This window comes from Gavialis gangeticus, unplaced genomic scaffold (assembly GCF_001723915.1).
Source record: "Gavialis gangeticus isolate Ggan-Ray unplaced genomic scaffold, GavGan_comp1, whole genome shotgun sequence".
Taxonomy (NCBI): Eukaryota; Metazoa; Chordata; order Crocodylia; family Gavialidae; genus Gavialis; species Gavialis gangeticus.
Window position 1 is genome coordinate 23,260,684 of NW_017729025.1, and position 12,711 is coordinate 23,273,394.

General features: G+C 47.6%; 1 protein-coding gene across 1 annotated transcript in view; it reads left to right on the top strand.

Moving 5' to 3' along the window:
* The first annotated feature begins 4,725 nt into the window (after window positions 1-4,725).
* PPP1R13B (protein phosphatase 1 regulatory subunit 13B) overlaps window positions 4,726-12,711 on the top strand; it is a 169,591-nt gene continuing 161,605 nt past the window's right edge. Inside the window, exon 1 of the mRNA XM_019518499.1 lies at window positions 4,726-4,856. Coding sequence (XP_019374044.1) covers window positions 4,848-4,856 — 9 coding nt within the window. The 5' untranslated portion in view covers window positions 4,726-4,847. The remainder of the gene's footprint in view (window positions 4,857-12,711) is intronic.

Genomic DNA, 12,711 nt, shown 5'->3' on the forward strand with positions numbered 1-12,711 from the left:
AGAGGGTGCTGGATCTCCTAATTGCCACGGGAAGGGGGCACTAGCGGGATCACGGCCGCTCCTAGGCCCCACCCCGTGACAGTTATGTTTCTCTTTAAAACTAGCAAAATGTTTTGTTTAAACAGGAAGGGAAAGAAAGTGTTGCAATCATATGGTTTTACCTCTGTTTCCTGCCTTTTTATAATTGATGAAAAGAGCTACCCTTAAATGGGTCCATCTGATGATATGAGAATGGTGCTGACCCTGGGCTACACCTACTAGGGAGAACTGAAACTCATTTTATAATGATTGGTGAGGCAAAAGTAAAGAAAGGGATGAGAAACAGGGTTATTCCAAAACAAGTACAAAATGAATAAGGACAGATTTGTACAGAAAGTGCGTTCTGTACCTTTAAGAGAGACATTCTCCCATGGGTACCTTTAGTCCTCACATCTTAATGGTATCTAGTTTTCAGCTGTTCATTGCTGCATTGATCTAAGTGTCCATTTCTGCTTCTGTTAAAGGCAGATTTTTTTTTCCACTTCTGAACCTTTTAAAGTGTGGCCTACATCTAGAGAGACTGTATGGTAGGGCAACTTCTACCCGACTGACAACCACCTGAACCACATTCTCTCCAATGTTCAGTTGTGTAATATTTCTTCCATAGCAATAAAATGTACTACTAGGCAAGTATTCAAATTATTTATTCTATTTTCCTGGTTAGCTCTTTGTAGACTACCAGCAGTTACCCACAGACAAAAGAAAGTGGACACAATTAACCTTGAATAACTAGGAGGGTACTTATTTGGAAATCAAGGACGACAAAAAAAAAATATCTTTAGCCACACTTAGGTTACAAATTTAATAAAAACACAAGGAAAGATACTATATTTCTATTCACTACTACTGTTCCTGTATTCCCCTGTTCATAAAATAAGCTAGGTATGTACTTGAAGAAGAATTAATTGTTTACTTTTTAAGGTTTAGCAATATTATGGGTCACATATATCTTATTTTATTCCAGGTCTGTCTAGCTTCAGGCTTATAAAGCAATGCTGAGTTAATCTGAACTTTCCTTTCTTATGTCCTAGGATCTTTGTCTTTCTTATTTTAAGTTTGTGTGGGGGAGGTAGAATTAGTTTACAAGCACACTATTACCACACACCGGGCGTCTCTACATGTGCACGTTTACTGCACAGTAACCAACAATTATTATGCAATATGGGTAGCATTTACGTGTGCACGCCCATACTGTGCAGTAAATATGGCGACTTATGCCAACTTGGGCGCAAATTTGATATCTGCATTATGCAGGTATCAAATTTATGCCCGATTAGTTACTGCTCAGTAATGCACATATAAGCACCTTACTGCTCAGTAACACTGTGTGTGTGTGTGTGTGTGTGTGTGTGTGTGTGTGTGTGTGAGTTCCAAGTCGGTCCACACACAGTGTTATTGCCAGGCCTGCACTGTTCAATATCTTCATCAGTGACTTGGACAAGAGGGTAAAAAGCACCGTTCAAATTCGCAGATGACACTAAGATGTGGGGAGAAGTGGGCAAGCCAGAAAGGAGGAATAGGCTGCAGTCAGACCTAGACAGGTTACAGGGGTGGGCTTATGAGAACAGGATGGGTTTCAACACTGAGAAGTGCAGGTACTGCATCTGCGGAGGAAGAACTGGCACCATACCTACACGCTGGGGAACTTCCTTCTCGTCAGCACAGAGGCAGAAAAGGATCTTGGAGTCATTATTGACACCAAGATGAATATGGGCAGGGAGCATGGGGATGAAGTCAGGACGGCCAACCGCACCTTGTCATGCATCCACAGATGCATCTCGAGCAGGTCCAAGGAGGTGATCCTCCCCCTCTATGTGACATTGGTCAGGCCACAGTGTCCAGTTCCGGGCGCCGCACTTCAGGAGGGATGTGGACAGCATGGAGAAGGTCCAGAAGAGGGCCACTCGCATGATCAGGAGGCAGTAGGGCAGGCCCTATGAGGAGAGGCTACGGGACCTGAACCTGTTCAGCCTCCACAAGAGAAGGCTGAGGGGGGATCTAGTGACTGTTTACAAACTGGTCAAGGGGGACCAGCAGGCATTGGGGGAGTCCCTGTTCCCCTGAGTACTACCAGGAGTGACAAGAAATAACAGTCACAAGCTAGCAGAGGGTAGATTTAAGCTAGACATCAGGAGGCGCTACTTCACGGTCAGGGTGGCTAGGCTTTGGAACCAATTTCCAAGAGAAGTGGTGCTGGCTCCTACCCTGGGGGTCTTTAAAAGGAGGCTGGATGAACACCTGGTTGGGGTTGACTCCAGCACTCTTTCCTGCCATGGCAGGGGGTCAGACTCGATGATCCGCTCAGGTCTCTTCCGACTCTACCAACTATGAAACTATGAAACTTAAGATGCGGTTTTCGGGAGCCAATTGTGTCATAAGTCTGAAGACTGCCTATACTCAAAACAGAACTCAAAACAAGAGCAATAAGACAGATCGACACAGAGCAAAAGTTATCATATTATTCATGTTTCAGAAACACAGTGTCGCAGGGAGGATACAGGGGACAGACACCGAGGGGCCAAGGGGGAACCCCGGGGGCCAGAACACAACAGGGAAGGTGAGGAAAGAGAGAGAGAAACGAAGAATCCCTTACCTGCAGCTGATGCCATGGCGAAACGAGAAGTGGTGGCGGGACCCGTATGGCTTGTTAGCCACGTCTTTTTGAAACTGCGGCCAGCTGTGGGGAGGACCGAGCGGAGCCAGCACAGGAAAATAAAAGGTGGTGCGGACGAAGAAGAGGGAGGGAGATCAGGAGAAGAGTCGCCAGGGAAGGTATCCCGGGAACCCCAATTGGGGTAAGAGGGGTCAGGACTGCCTTCCACGAGGCAGAAGACAGCTTCAAAGACTGCCGAAGAAAGGATGCCAGCATCAGCATGGCGGATGTACCTCTTCCAGACGAAGGAGTTGAGGGAGACGATCCAAGGTTTCAGGGCGAAGAAGCTGACAGCAGGGATGGTCCTGAAGAGAGAGTGAAGAAACTCGAGTCATCGACCCAGGTGGGATCGGTATGGGGTTGGGAAGGCTTCAGGACCAAACCCAGATGGGGAACGGAGAGCCTAAGCAGCGAGAGGGGCTGCAGAAAACAAGCGCCTACTGTACAGAGCTGCCCAGTGAGCGACAGATTGGGTGGAACTAGAGGGACCATCAAGGGTCCAGTTGGCATGCAGGGGGCCTGCGGTTTGGAAAGGAGACTGTGATAACTGCCAGGCATATGTGTACTCAGGACAGGGTTAGTTAGAAATTCTCAGGGCTAGGTTAGCCCATTTTGTGTGAGGTCAGGAATTTTACTGACAGTGTTTTTCCTTTGGTTTCTTTCTGTTTCCCACTTTTGGAGGGGTAGGGAGGCCGGTCGCATTGGGCCTTAGAGTTGGCTCAATCAGGGGTCAGGTTAGACCTTGTACATCTTTACCAAAGTGCCCGTAACACCAAGAGGCAAGGGTTGGGTCGAGAGACTTCAGCAACTCATCAAGGCTGGGTATCAGGGTGAGGTGTAGGGGAGGTTGGAGCCTCGTGGAAGACTGCCGTCTAGAGATTCCAGACACCGGATAAACCCCAGTAGTTGGAACCCACCACTGAAGGAACGAGCAAAGTCGTGGCAGGCAAGATTGGGGTGGAGGCTACCCCAGGGTGGGACATCTGTGCAGTACAACCACAGGGATGGAGCAACGAGCAGTCCTACACACCCAAAGCCAGGCAGCACGGGACCGGATGATCGAAGCCTGACGGGTGCACACAGGTACTACTAAGATTTATGGCATATTAAAATAATAGCTCATGTAACTATGCAACCTTCCACCTAGTATTTGCATTCTTCCAGGTGCAGAAACCTATAAAAATGATAATGTCAGGCTGTGGGTTCAAAAGACTTCATAAATGTCAGCCAGGCTTTATCAGCTTCTGAAATGGAAAGTCTTTACTCACCTTTTAACATCCTATTGCCCTTGGTGTTTTCTTTGAATATATTTATCTGTACAACACTTTGATGCCTAGTTATTGGAGGGTATTGTAGGGTAAACAAAATGGAGAGGAAAAACCAGCATTTTAAAGAGCAGTTGTATCTCTAGAGCAGATCAAACTGTGGCAAGGTCACCTCTCTATAGGATAAGCTAAAATACCGACATAGGTGCCGACTCCAGTGGTGCTCGAGGTACAAGCAGCCACCAAAAACAAATTAGTGGGTGCTCAGCACGCACAGAGATTGCAGACGTTAAAAAACAAAACAAACAAAAAAACCCAACAGACTTTACTGGAAGAAGCAGCTGGCCTCAATCCCCCCTTTGAATCATTCTTAGCAAGAAAAGGAGTCGAAAGCTCCCCCCGTGTTTACAAATGGACTGTAAAACCCCAGTCCAGATTCAACCGGGCTCACAGCCCCCCAGGCCTTGGCACGGGACCACCCCCATCAACCTCCCTGGTGCCCACCCGGGTCCCAGGCCCCCTCCACGCGCCCTCCTGCCCCGGGCACGTGCGGGAGACCGCGGGGTGACGACACCCAGGCGAACGACGTCATCGCTCTCGCGTCAGTGCATCTGAGTCAGAGCCAGACCCCGCCCCCTGCACGGCGGGACCCCGCCCCCGTCCCTTCGTCACGTGAGGCCGCGGCGCCCTCTCGGCTCCGCCCCCCGCGCCCGGCTCGGCCAATGGGGAGGCGCTGGCGTTAACCCTTGGCGGGGCGGGCGGAGCCGAGCAGGAAGCGCTGAGGCGGCGCCGCTCCGGGCCGAGCCGAGCCGAGCAGAGACGCGGGGCCGGCGGCTGCGCTTCCCGTCCCCTCCCGTCCCCTCCCCGGCGCGCGGCGGAGCGGCCCCGACATGATGCCGGTAAGAGGCGGAAGCCTCTGTACGCGGGTGGCCTCTCCTTGCGTCGCGGGGCCCTGGAGCTGTGTCAGCGGGTCGGCCCCGCGGTTTATTCTGGTCTTTATCCCCCCTCAACACCTGCGTTTCCACCGGCCCCGGGCGGCTGGCTCGCGACCCCCCGCTCGGACCCCGGGGCTGGGGGGCTGGACCCCGCCGCGGCCTCTGCCTGTCGCTTGTCGCCTTCCCGGCTTGACCAGAGCAGCGGCGCTAGCCCCTGCGCCAGGCGCTCGCCGGGCGGGGGAGCGCGGTCCAGTCTTCGCCCTGGTGGTGGTGGAGGCGCCGGGCCCCCGTTTGGGGCTGGGCGAAACCCGGAGGAAGGGTCCAAGCCGTTCCTCTGCGGCGCTCGCCAGCCGGGCACTGCGGCAGCCAGAGCGCCCACCGGGCAGAGACGGACGGTCCTGGGCTCCCTGTCAGGCCCGTGGGGAGGTTTGGAGAGGAGGAGCATGCATGGATGTGACCCTTCTTTTGGGGGGCAGGGCGGGTTGTCAGTGGCCACCTCGGCATCTCTCCACCACTTTTTCCCCCCTTCGGTCGGCCGTGCCATCTGACTGCCAGCTGCCACCCACCAAACGCTTCCACTGCTGCCAGGAGAGGATTTTGGTCAACCAGATTTACCAAAAACTGGGAGACTCTTACTTGCTGCTTTTCCTGCTCCGTAAGCGTGTGGTGCTTGTTCAGCTGATTTGGTAGCCGAGGGAAAAAGCAAGTGAACTACACTTTTTAAATTGCTGCTTTTACAGCCTGGATTATGTTTTACACTCCTTAGAAGTCCTGCCAGTAAAATGCCAACTATAGGTTGGTTGAGTCTGAGTCAGTGTATTTGTTTCTCTGCTGGTTCTTGGCTTGCTGGGGGGTTTTTTAGGCTCTAAGAAAATGTCACAGCTTCAGTAGTGTAGTGCTTAAGTACTTCTGCCACCTCTAGGCCACTTGATTTGTTAGTGCCAATGATTTCTATTGGACTCCATGTGTATTTAAAATATTGCAGTTGCTTGTAGTCATCAGAAACTGCTGCTACAGTTGGATTAAAACTTGATTTTGTTATTGGAAAGCATTTCAAAGTATGTGCATGTCAAAAGTTGTATCTTTAATCTAACAAATTGCTTTTCTACACTTAGTTTTTGAAAGGTAAATAGAACTTGCTGAATCAGTTCTAAAATAGTAGCGGCTAACTTTTTTTGTTTGTTTAACCTTGAAGAGTGGATTGTGTTGCGAAGAGTGTGTCATAATGTAGGTGAATATGCATGTGTACGAAGATACCTTTAACTGTGCATCTCAGCCCTAGCCTAATGGATTCTGAATATTTTGTGTCTAGATCTCTGTAAATAATTGCAAGTATCAGGTTGTGCCAAACTGTATAATGGCATACTTACATGAATAAATAGCCACAGAACTAGACCATGTTTGTTGTCATTTCTGGTCTAAAATGACCCAGATCTCTAGGGTTAAGTACAGACAGTGAAAAATCCCGAGGCTGAATCGATTCGATCCGCACAGGTTAGTCTAAACTGCATAGAGTGAACCAGTAAGCAAGTGAACAGACATTCAGTTTTGATTCTGCAGGTGGCGAGGTGCAAAACATCCTGAGATAGTGGGGGAACTAGTTAATTTGAATTTGGAGGGGATCTTGGACAGAAGTTCAATGAACTGATTTAAACTAATTCAGTTCAGTCTGATATTATTCATCCAGGTTTATCTTAACCCAGTCTTTGCCATTTTGAAAGTAGTTTATGCCCACTGATCTTCTGTTGTGTTGAAAATTTGAACCAGTTTCCAATCACTTATACCAGTTTGTGTATAACTTCTGTCCCTAGCCTAGATGAAGGAATTTACTATACTAAGCCATCATAGTGTATGGATCCTAGACATCCGATTCACTGAAACTTTCTTTTGAGCTAGCAGAAAATCCACACCATGTGGGATTACATGTGTTAATCCAAAATTTATTTCAACACATTAATTAGAGATGATTAAAAAGAAACTGTAATCTATGGTGGATTGATGCTGTCCAGTTTGATCTTCATTGAGCAAATGTAGAGTAAATAATAGGTAAACTTGAGATCTGATGATTTTAAATCCGTTTTCAATCTTTTTGTTTCTAGAGGTCAGGCCTGGAGAGGTGGGGAAAAGCATCATTCTTCCTCCGTTTTCTCTGATGTTAACTGATACTGTTTCTTATTTGTTGGGGAAAAGGAAGCTGAAAACTGTAGAGGAGATTTTCATAGAACCCTAGAGTTAGTAGGGTTGGAAGGGCTGTCCTCAGGTCACCTGTCCAGTCTTGCTAAAGGCAGGATGCTCTGTGACTAAACCATCTCAGTCAAGTGTCTTTCCAAGCATTTTACCAACAAAGATCTTGCTGCTATTAGCACACCATTTTCTCCACTCCCGAACATCCTTTCTTTCTCCTTTATTTGGCTGTATCGTTCTGGAATGCATGCATAACTATTCTGCTGGTGTTGCATAGTGAATTTCCATGAAGTAATGGGAGATGGATTTGAACCATGCCATCTGTCAGTTTTGTATTGGTGGGAATGATTATATAGCAAGCCCATGACAAATTCTTGATTTTTCCTATTGGAAGTGTATGGCTAATAGATACAAAATTCTTACTTCAGATTTCACCTCCTCAAAGGGTCCTCTAAAATTATATATGCATATATTTCTGCATATAAAATTATTTTTTTTCCTCCATCAATGAACTGAGATAGAAGATTTACAGCATAATGTGCAATACACTATAATGGCCTGATATCTTTTATAGAACTTAAATTTTATAGTAACTCATTTTGTATGCTAAAACAGTCAATGTAGTTGCTGGCTTACAAAAGTCATACTCATGTAAGCTGTGCATACTTTTTGTCTGTACAACTGTATAGGCTAAAATCTCATTTGAGGTGACTTCCATATTCCACCACTTATTTTGCTCAAACAGCAACTAGGTAACTCTTAATTCAGCATTATTGCACAGCAGTGAAAACTTGCCCCTTTGTCAGGGACTGAGTGGAAGAGTTTAGGGTAGCTGGTATCATGGAAGTGAAATTATTTTATGGGAGAAAAGAAAACATTCTGGAGGATGCTGTGTTTTTTACTGGAGGGGACATCTAAAAGGCATCGTACAACTAAGACAGGAGTGGACAATTATTTAGACTGGAAGGCCACTTAATGCATTTTCAGTGAGCTGTTGCAGGTCAGGGGACAAGGGGGTGGTGCTGAGTTGGTATGGCTTGGGATGAGGGAGGGCAACTGGCCCTATCCTGCCCTGGGCCCATTGACCCCTGCATCCACCCCCAGGGGCACCAGAGCAGGACGAGTCTCTGTGGAGACCGGCTTAGAACCCCTGTGGGCAGGGCATGCTCAGTCAGGCAGATGGATTGGGGCCACAGGCAGGTAGGGAGCAGCATCTGGGAGTGGGAGGGGTAGGCAGGGCCTTGTGTCATCACAGAGAGGTGATGGCACAAGGCCTGGGCCCAGGACAAAGTTGCAGTCTGCTTCCTGCATATCATTGCTCATGGAACCAGCGCATTGCAGGAGTATGTGGAGAGCGGCTCACAGCTCTGCTCTGCACAACTGTGACAGTACGGTGCTGGGGCCCAATCTCAGCCCTACCTCCTGCCTGCCTGTCCTGCTCCCCACCTGCCTGCAGCCCTATTCCATACACCCAGCTGAGCATGCCCTGCCTGCAGGGGTCCTAGGCTGGTCTTCGTGGAGACCCTGCCTGTCCACTGTATCCAGCACCCCAGTGGCAAGGGCTGTGTAGACTGGCCACAGCGGCTGGCAGGGTGTGCTGCTGCCACGGGTTCCTGGAAAGGCAAATCTGGCCACCATGCCTGGGGCAGCAGGATCTGCTGCATATGCCACAGCCTGGGCTACTCCCCATGCCTGGGCTGAGGGACCCACTGCAGGCTGGATAACATCCTTTTGGGGGCCATATTTTGCCTACCCATGAACTAAGCTTGGATGGTAGCTCCAGAATTGCAGCCTTTGCAGATTATTCCTGCCCATACACTTTATAAACTCTAGCGAGTTAGAGAGGGAAGCAAAAGAAAAAATGCTTTTTCTCTGGAACCAGCTTCCAAGAGAAGTGGTGCTGGCTCCTACCCTGGGGGCCTTTAAGAGGAGGCTAGATGTACACCTTGCTGGGGTTGTTTGACCCAAGTACTCTTTGCTGCCATGGCAGGGGGTTGGACTCGATCTGCTCAGGTTCCTTCCAACCCTAGAAACTATGAATACTGAAGAGCAGATGTGTCAGTGAAAAGAATTGATGCAGCAGAGCTTAGGTATAGGCATAAAACATCCTTCCACTTTCCCACTTGATCTCCAGATAATTGTTACTATTACAGTTTTTACTCCTGCAGTGTATGTCTCAACTCTAGGGCTGCACACCCTCAAATGTAACAGGAAGGGGGAAAAGGGGCAATGTAATTTAATTGTTTAAAACACATACCAAAAAAGCCTCTATATCACCCAAATCATTTCAGTTTTAACACTTAACCTGTTCAGATGATTGCCAAAGAACTGTAGTCTACAGGATTGTAGTGTACATTTGTTTCTCTGCCCCTCTCCCCAAAGAGAGAAAAAACCCTTGTATTTCCCCCAAGAAATCTTAAGTGTATGCTGCTTGGTCCCATTTTAAAATAGAGCAAATGGGAGTCCAGTGTATAGTGTTCCCTTTCCTCAATGTTAATTCTGCTGTCTAAGAGATGTAGTGATAGACAGGTCGACTTAATATTCTTAACTGAGGCTCTTAAAGGTAAGAACTACTTTCAATATAAATGAAGCAGTGTTTTCTATGTTGTGAATTAAGCCAAATAAAATAATTGTTAGCAGGTGCCCTTAAAAGAATTGCTACACAGGTCTTTATTTATTGTAGAGAATAACTTGAAGCTTTGATTAATGGATTCTTTTTTTACTGCAACAAAGTTTAATAGGTATTTTGTGCTTTTTGTGGGAATAGAATTAAGATTAATAGAATAAAGTCAAGAAATTGGTCCACAAAATACTGTGATGATCTAATAGTAAAAAAATTACTCAAGACAAGGTAAGGCTCCCCCCCGCCCCAATTTGACTTGGGGGGGGGGGGGGGAAAGGGGGGGGAAAAAAAAAACACCTTTTTTAAAAAAAACAAAAAAAGAAAAAAAAAAAAATAAAAAAAAAAAAGGGACCCCCCCCCCCCCCCTTTTTTTATGGGGGGGGGGGGGGGGAGAAATGGAGGGGAAAAAAACAACACCTTTTTTATAAATCACATACAAGAAAAATACAAGACATCAAAATGTGTTGTCTGTCATTAAACTGGTGCCAAAAGCATGTGCTCAGCAAGAGAAACCAACTAAGAAAATTAATTAAAATGCAGCCAGCACTGAACATGACTATAAAAAAAACAAAACAAAACACATGGCCCATGTGTGGTAAGTGTACCGATAGGAACTTTTAATTTTATTTTTTCCCTCCCTTAAAGCTGGGCAGGCGTTCCCTTCACAGGGAGCTGGCACCAGGCTTGGAGGCCCTGCATTGTCAGGCCAGCACCAGCCCTAACACCCTCCCCGTAGTGGCAAACATCCTAAGTTTGGTCTTAGATAAAAGGCCTTTTTTCTTCTTCTTTACTGTCCCCCCAGTTTCTTCCAGATTGCCACTACTCTGTTCCCTGGGAAGAAGGGGAGGCGCTGGGGGGGTGGGGGGGGAAGGTATCTTTGAACAGTCTGTGCCAGTGGTTCGTCTGCCAGATGATCTTTGCCACCTTTTTGCCATCCTCCCCTCTCACCTTCTGGTAGGATGTCTATAGTTCTCTCAGTCCTATCTTAATACAGTCCTTGACTGAGAGCTTTGTGTATCGGTACATCAGCAAGTTCCTGGTCTTTCACAGGGTGCTCCTGATGCAGGAGATAAACCAACTGAAGCGGGCCAATGGGGACTGTAACAAGTGGTCCATTCCAGGGCCAGTCCGGACGTTGGCCTGCCCTGTTGCCTAGGGCAGCCCACCCACATGCCTCTCCTGCCATGCCTTTAACTGAAGATGTTCTTAGGTGGGAGGTTGTCCACTTAATTGCCCTAATGCCAAAGACCAATACATGGCTCCAGACCTTCCCTAATACAGTGTCCCATGCCTCAGAGCTGGCATCCATATCCACAGACTCCCCTGGCCCCTTAGCTGGGCTGCTTTGGGCCTCACCTGGCCTAGACTTGGCTTCAGGTATCCTCAGCCCTATGTAGGCCTCCATGCTCCTCCCTACCCCTTCACTGGGGCTTTTTCCTTCTTATGCCCTCTGGAGCCTTAACATCCAGCTCCCTCATTGGGAGGCCCCTTGGGCCTCATTCAGTGAGCCTGGACTCCCTCAGGCCCCTTTCTCCCAGTCTGGACTCCGCATTGGGCCCCACTCAGTAGGCCTTGGCCCTATGCTTTTCTGTTGAGGTATGCTCCCCTAGCCTTTCTCTTCCACAGGGTCACCTGTGTGGCAGTGGAGCCTGAGGCTTTCCAGCACCCCATACTTACCTTTCACTGGGGAGGCAGAGGTATGGCACTTCCTGGAAGCTGCTCTGCCACAAGCAACCCCACCACACCATCCAGTCCCAGCAGCGTATAGTTTTAAGTCATTCCCCAGGACGAGGAACCTCCTCCATCCCCATAGTTCCTACCCTGGACTTCCAATTCTGGAGCAGCAGCCAGCCAGATGATGTTGTTTCTTCGGCCCCCTGCAGCAACTGCCATCACTACTCTGGGGCCTAGCCTTATACCCAGGCTCCCAGCCTCTCCACCAATCAGACAGCCTCCTGCCTAGCATGTGACCACCTGATTGGGCCTGCTCCCACCTGCACGCTGCTTACTGCCTGCTCAGATTGCTTAAAGTGGCAGGCACACCCTGTGGCAGGCACATCTTTTTGGTCAGGTGCCCTTACAGTACTGCATCTCTGATCAGTTGAAATTTGGAAGCCTACCAGTGCCTCAATTATTATAATATAATAAAATAAATTCTAAATACCTATATACTTTGGTGTTCGATTTTGTTTTGTTTTTTATCATGGAAAATCAGAGCTCTCCCTGCCCTCTTCACTCACTAGCACATGGGTCTAGCTGTAGCTGCCCCTCACCCCCCAACTTTATGATGCTTAGCAACCCTGATATGCTAGTGCCCTGCCCATGCCCCTCACTCCTTCTCCACCCAGCCCTGTCCCCAGGCCCCAGCTGCTGAATGTGTGTAGGCATAGGTGATGCCTAAAGGTGTGTTTATAGAGTACATGTGGTAAAACTTGCAGCTACGTTCTTAAGCTAGTGTTATGCACTAGGAAAATAGGATTTTTTTCTTAATAACAGTAATACTATTAAGTGAGCTAAAAAAATAATTCCATGCCTTAATTCTCTACTATGCTATAAATCATAATTTCTGCTACTAGTATTCAAAATCACAGGATCAGTTGAAATTTTCTGTTTCCTTTATCAGTTTTCAAGTACCTGTATATTAGTGCAGTTATAAGCTATCCAGTTCGTAACTTGCGGGTGATAGACTTTTAAACTATTGGAAAACCTAATGATTTGTACTAAAGTCTTGGCAGTATGTAATTAAAAAAAATCCTAGTATATTGTACAATGTATCCATTTAATGAACACAGTATAAACAACAAAATGCATCTCTTACCATTTGTAAAGTTCCGAGAACTATTTTTGTGGATGCCAGTAGATTTCATAGGTTTAGATTTCATAGACGTTAGGGCTGGAAGGGACCTCAGAAGATCGAGTCCAGCCCCCTGCCTGAAGGGCAGGAAGTCAGCTGGGATCATAGGATCCCAGCAAGATAAGCATCCAATTTACTCTTGAAGGTGTTCAATGTAG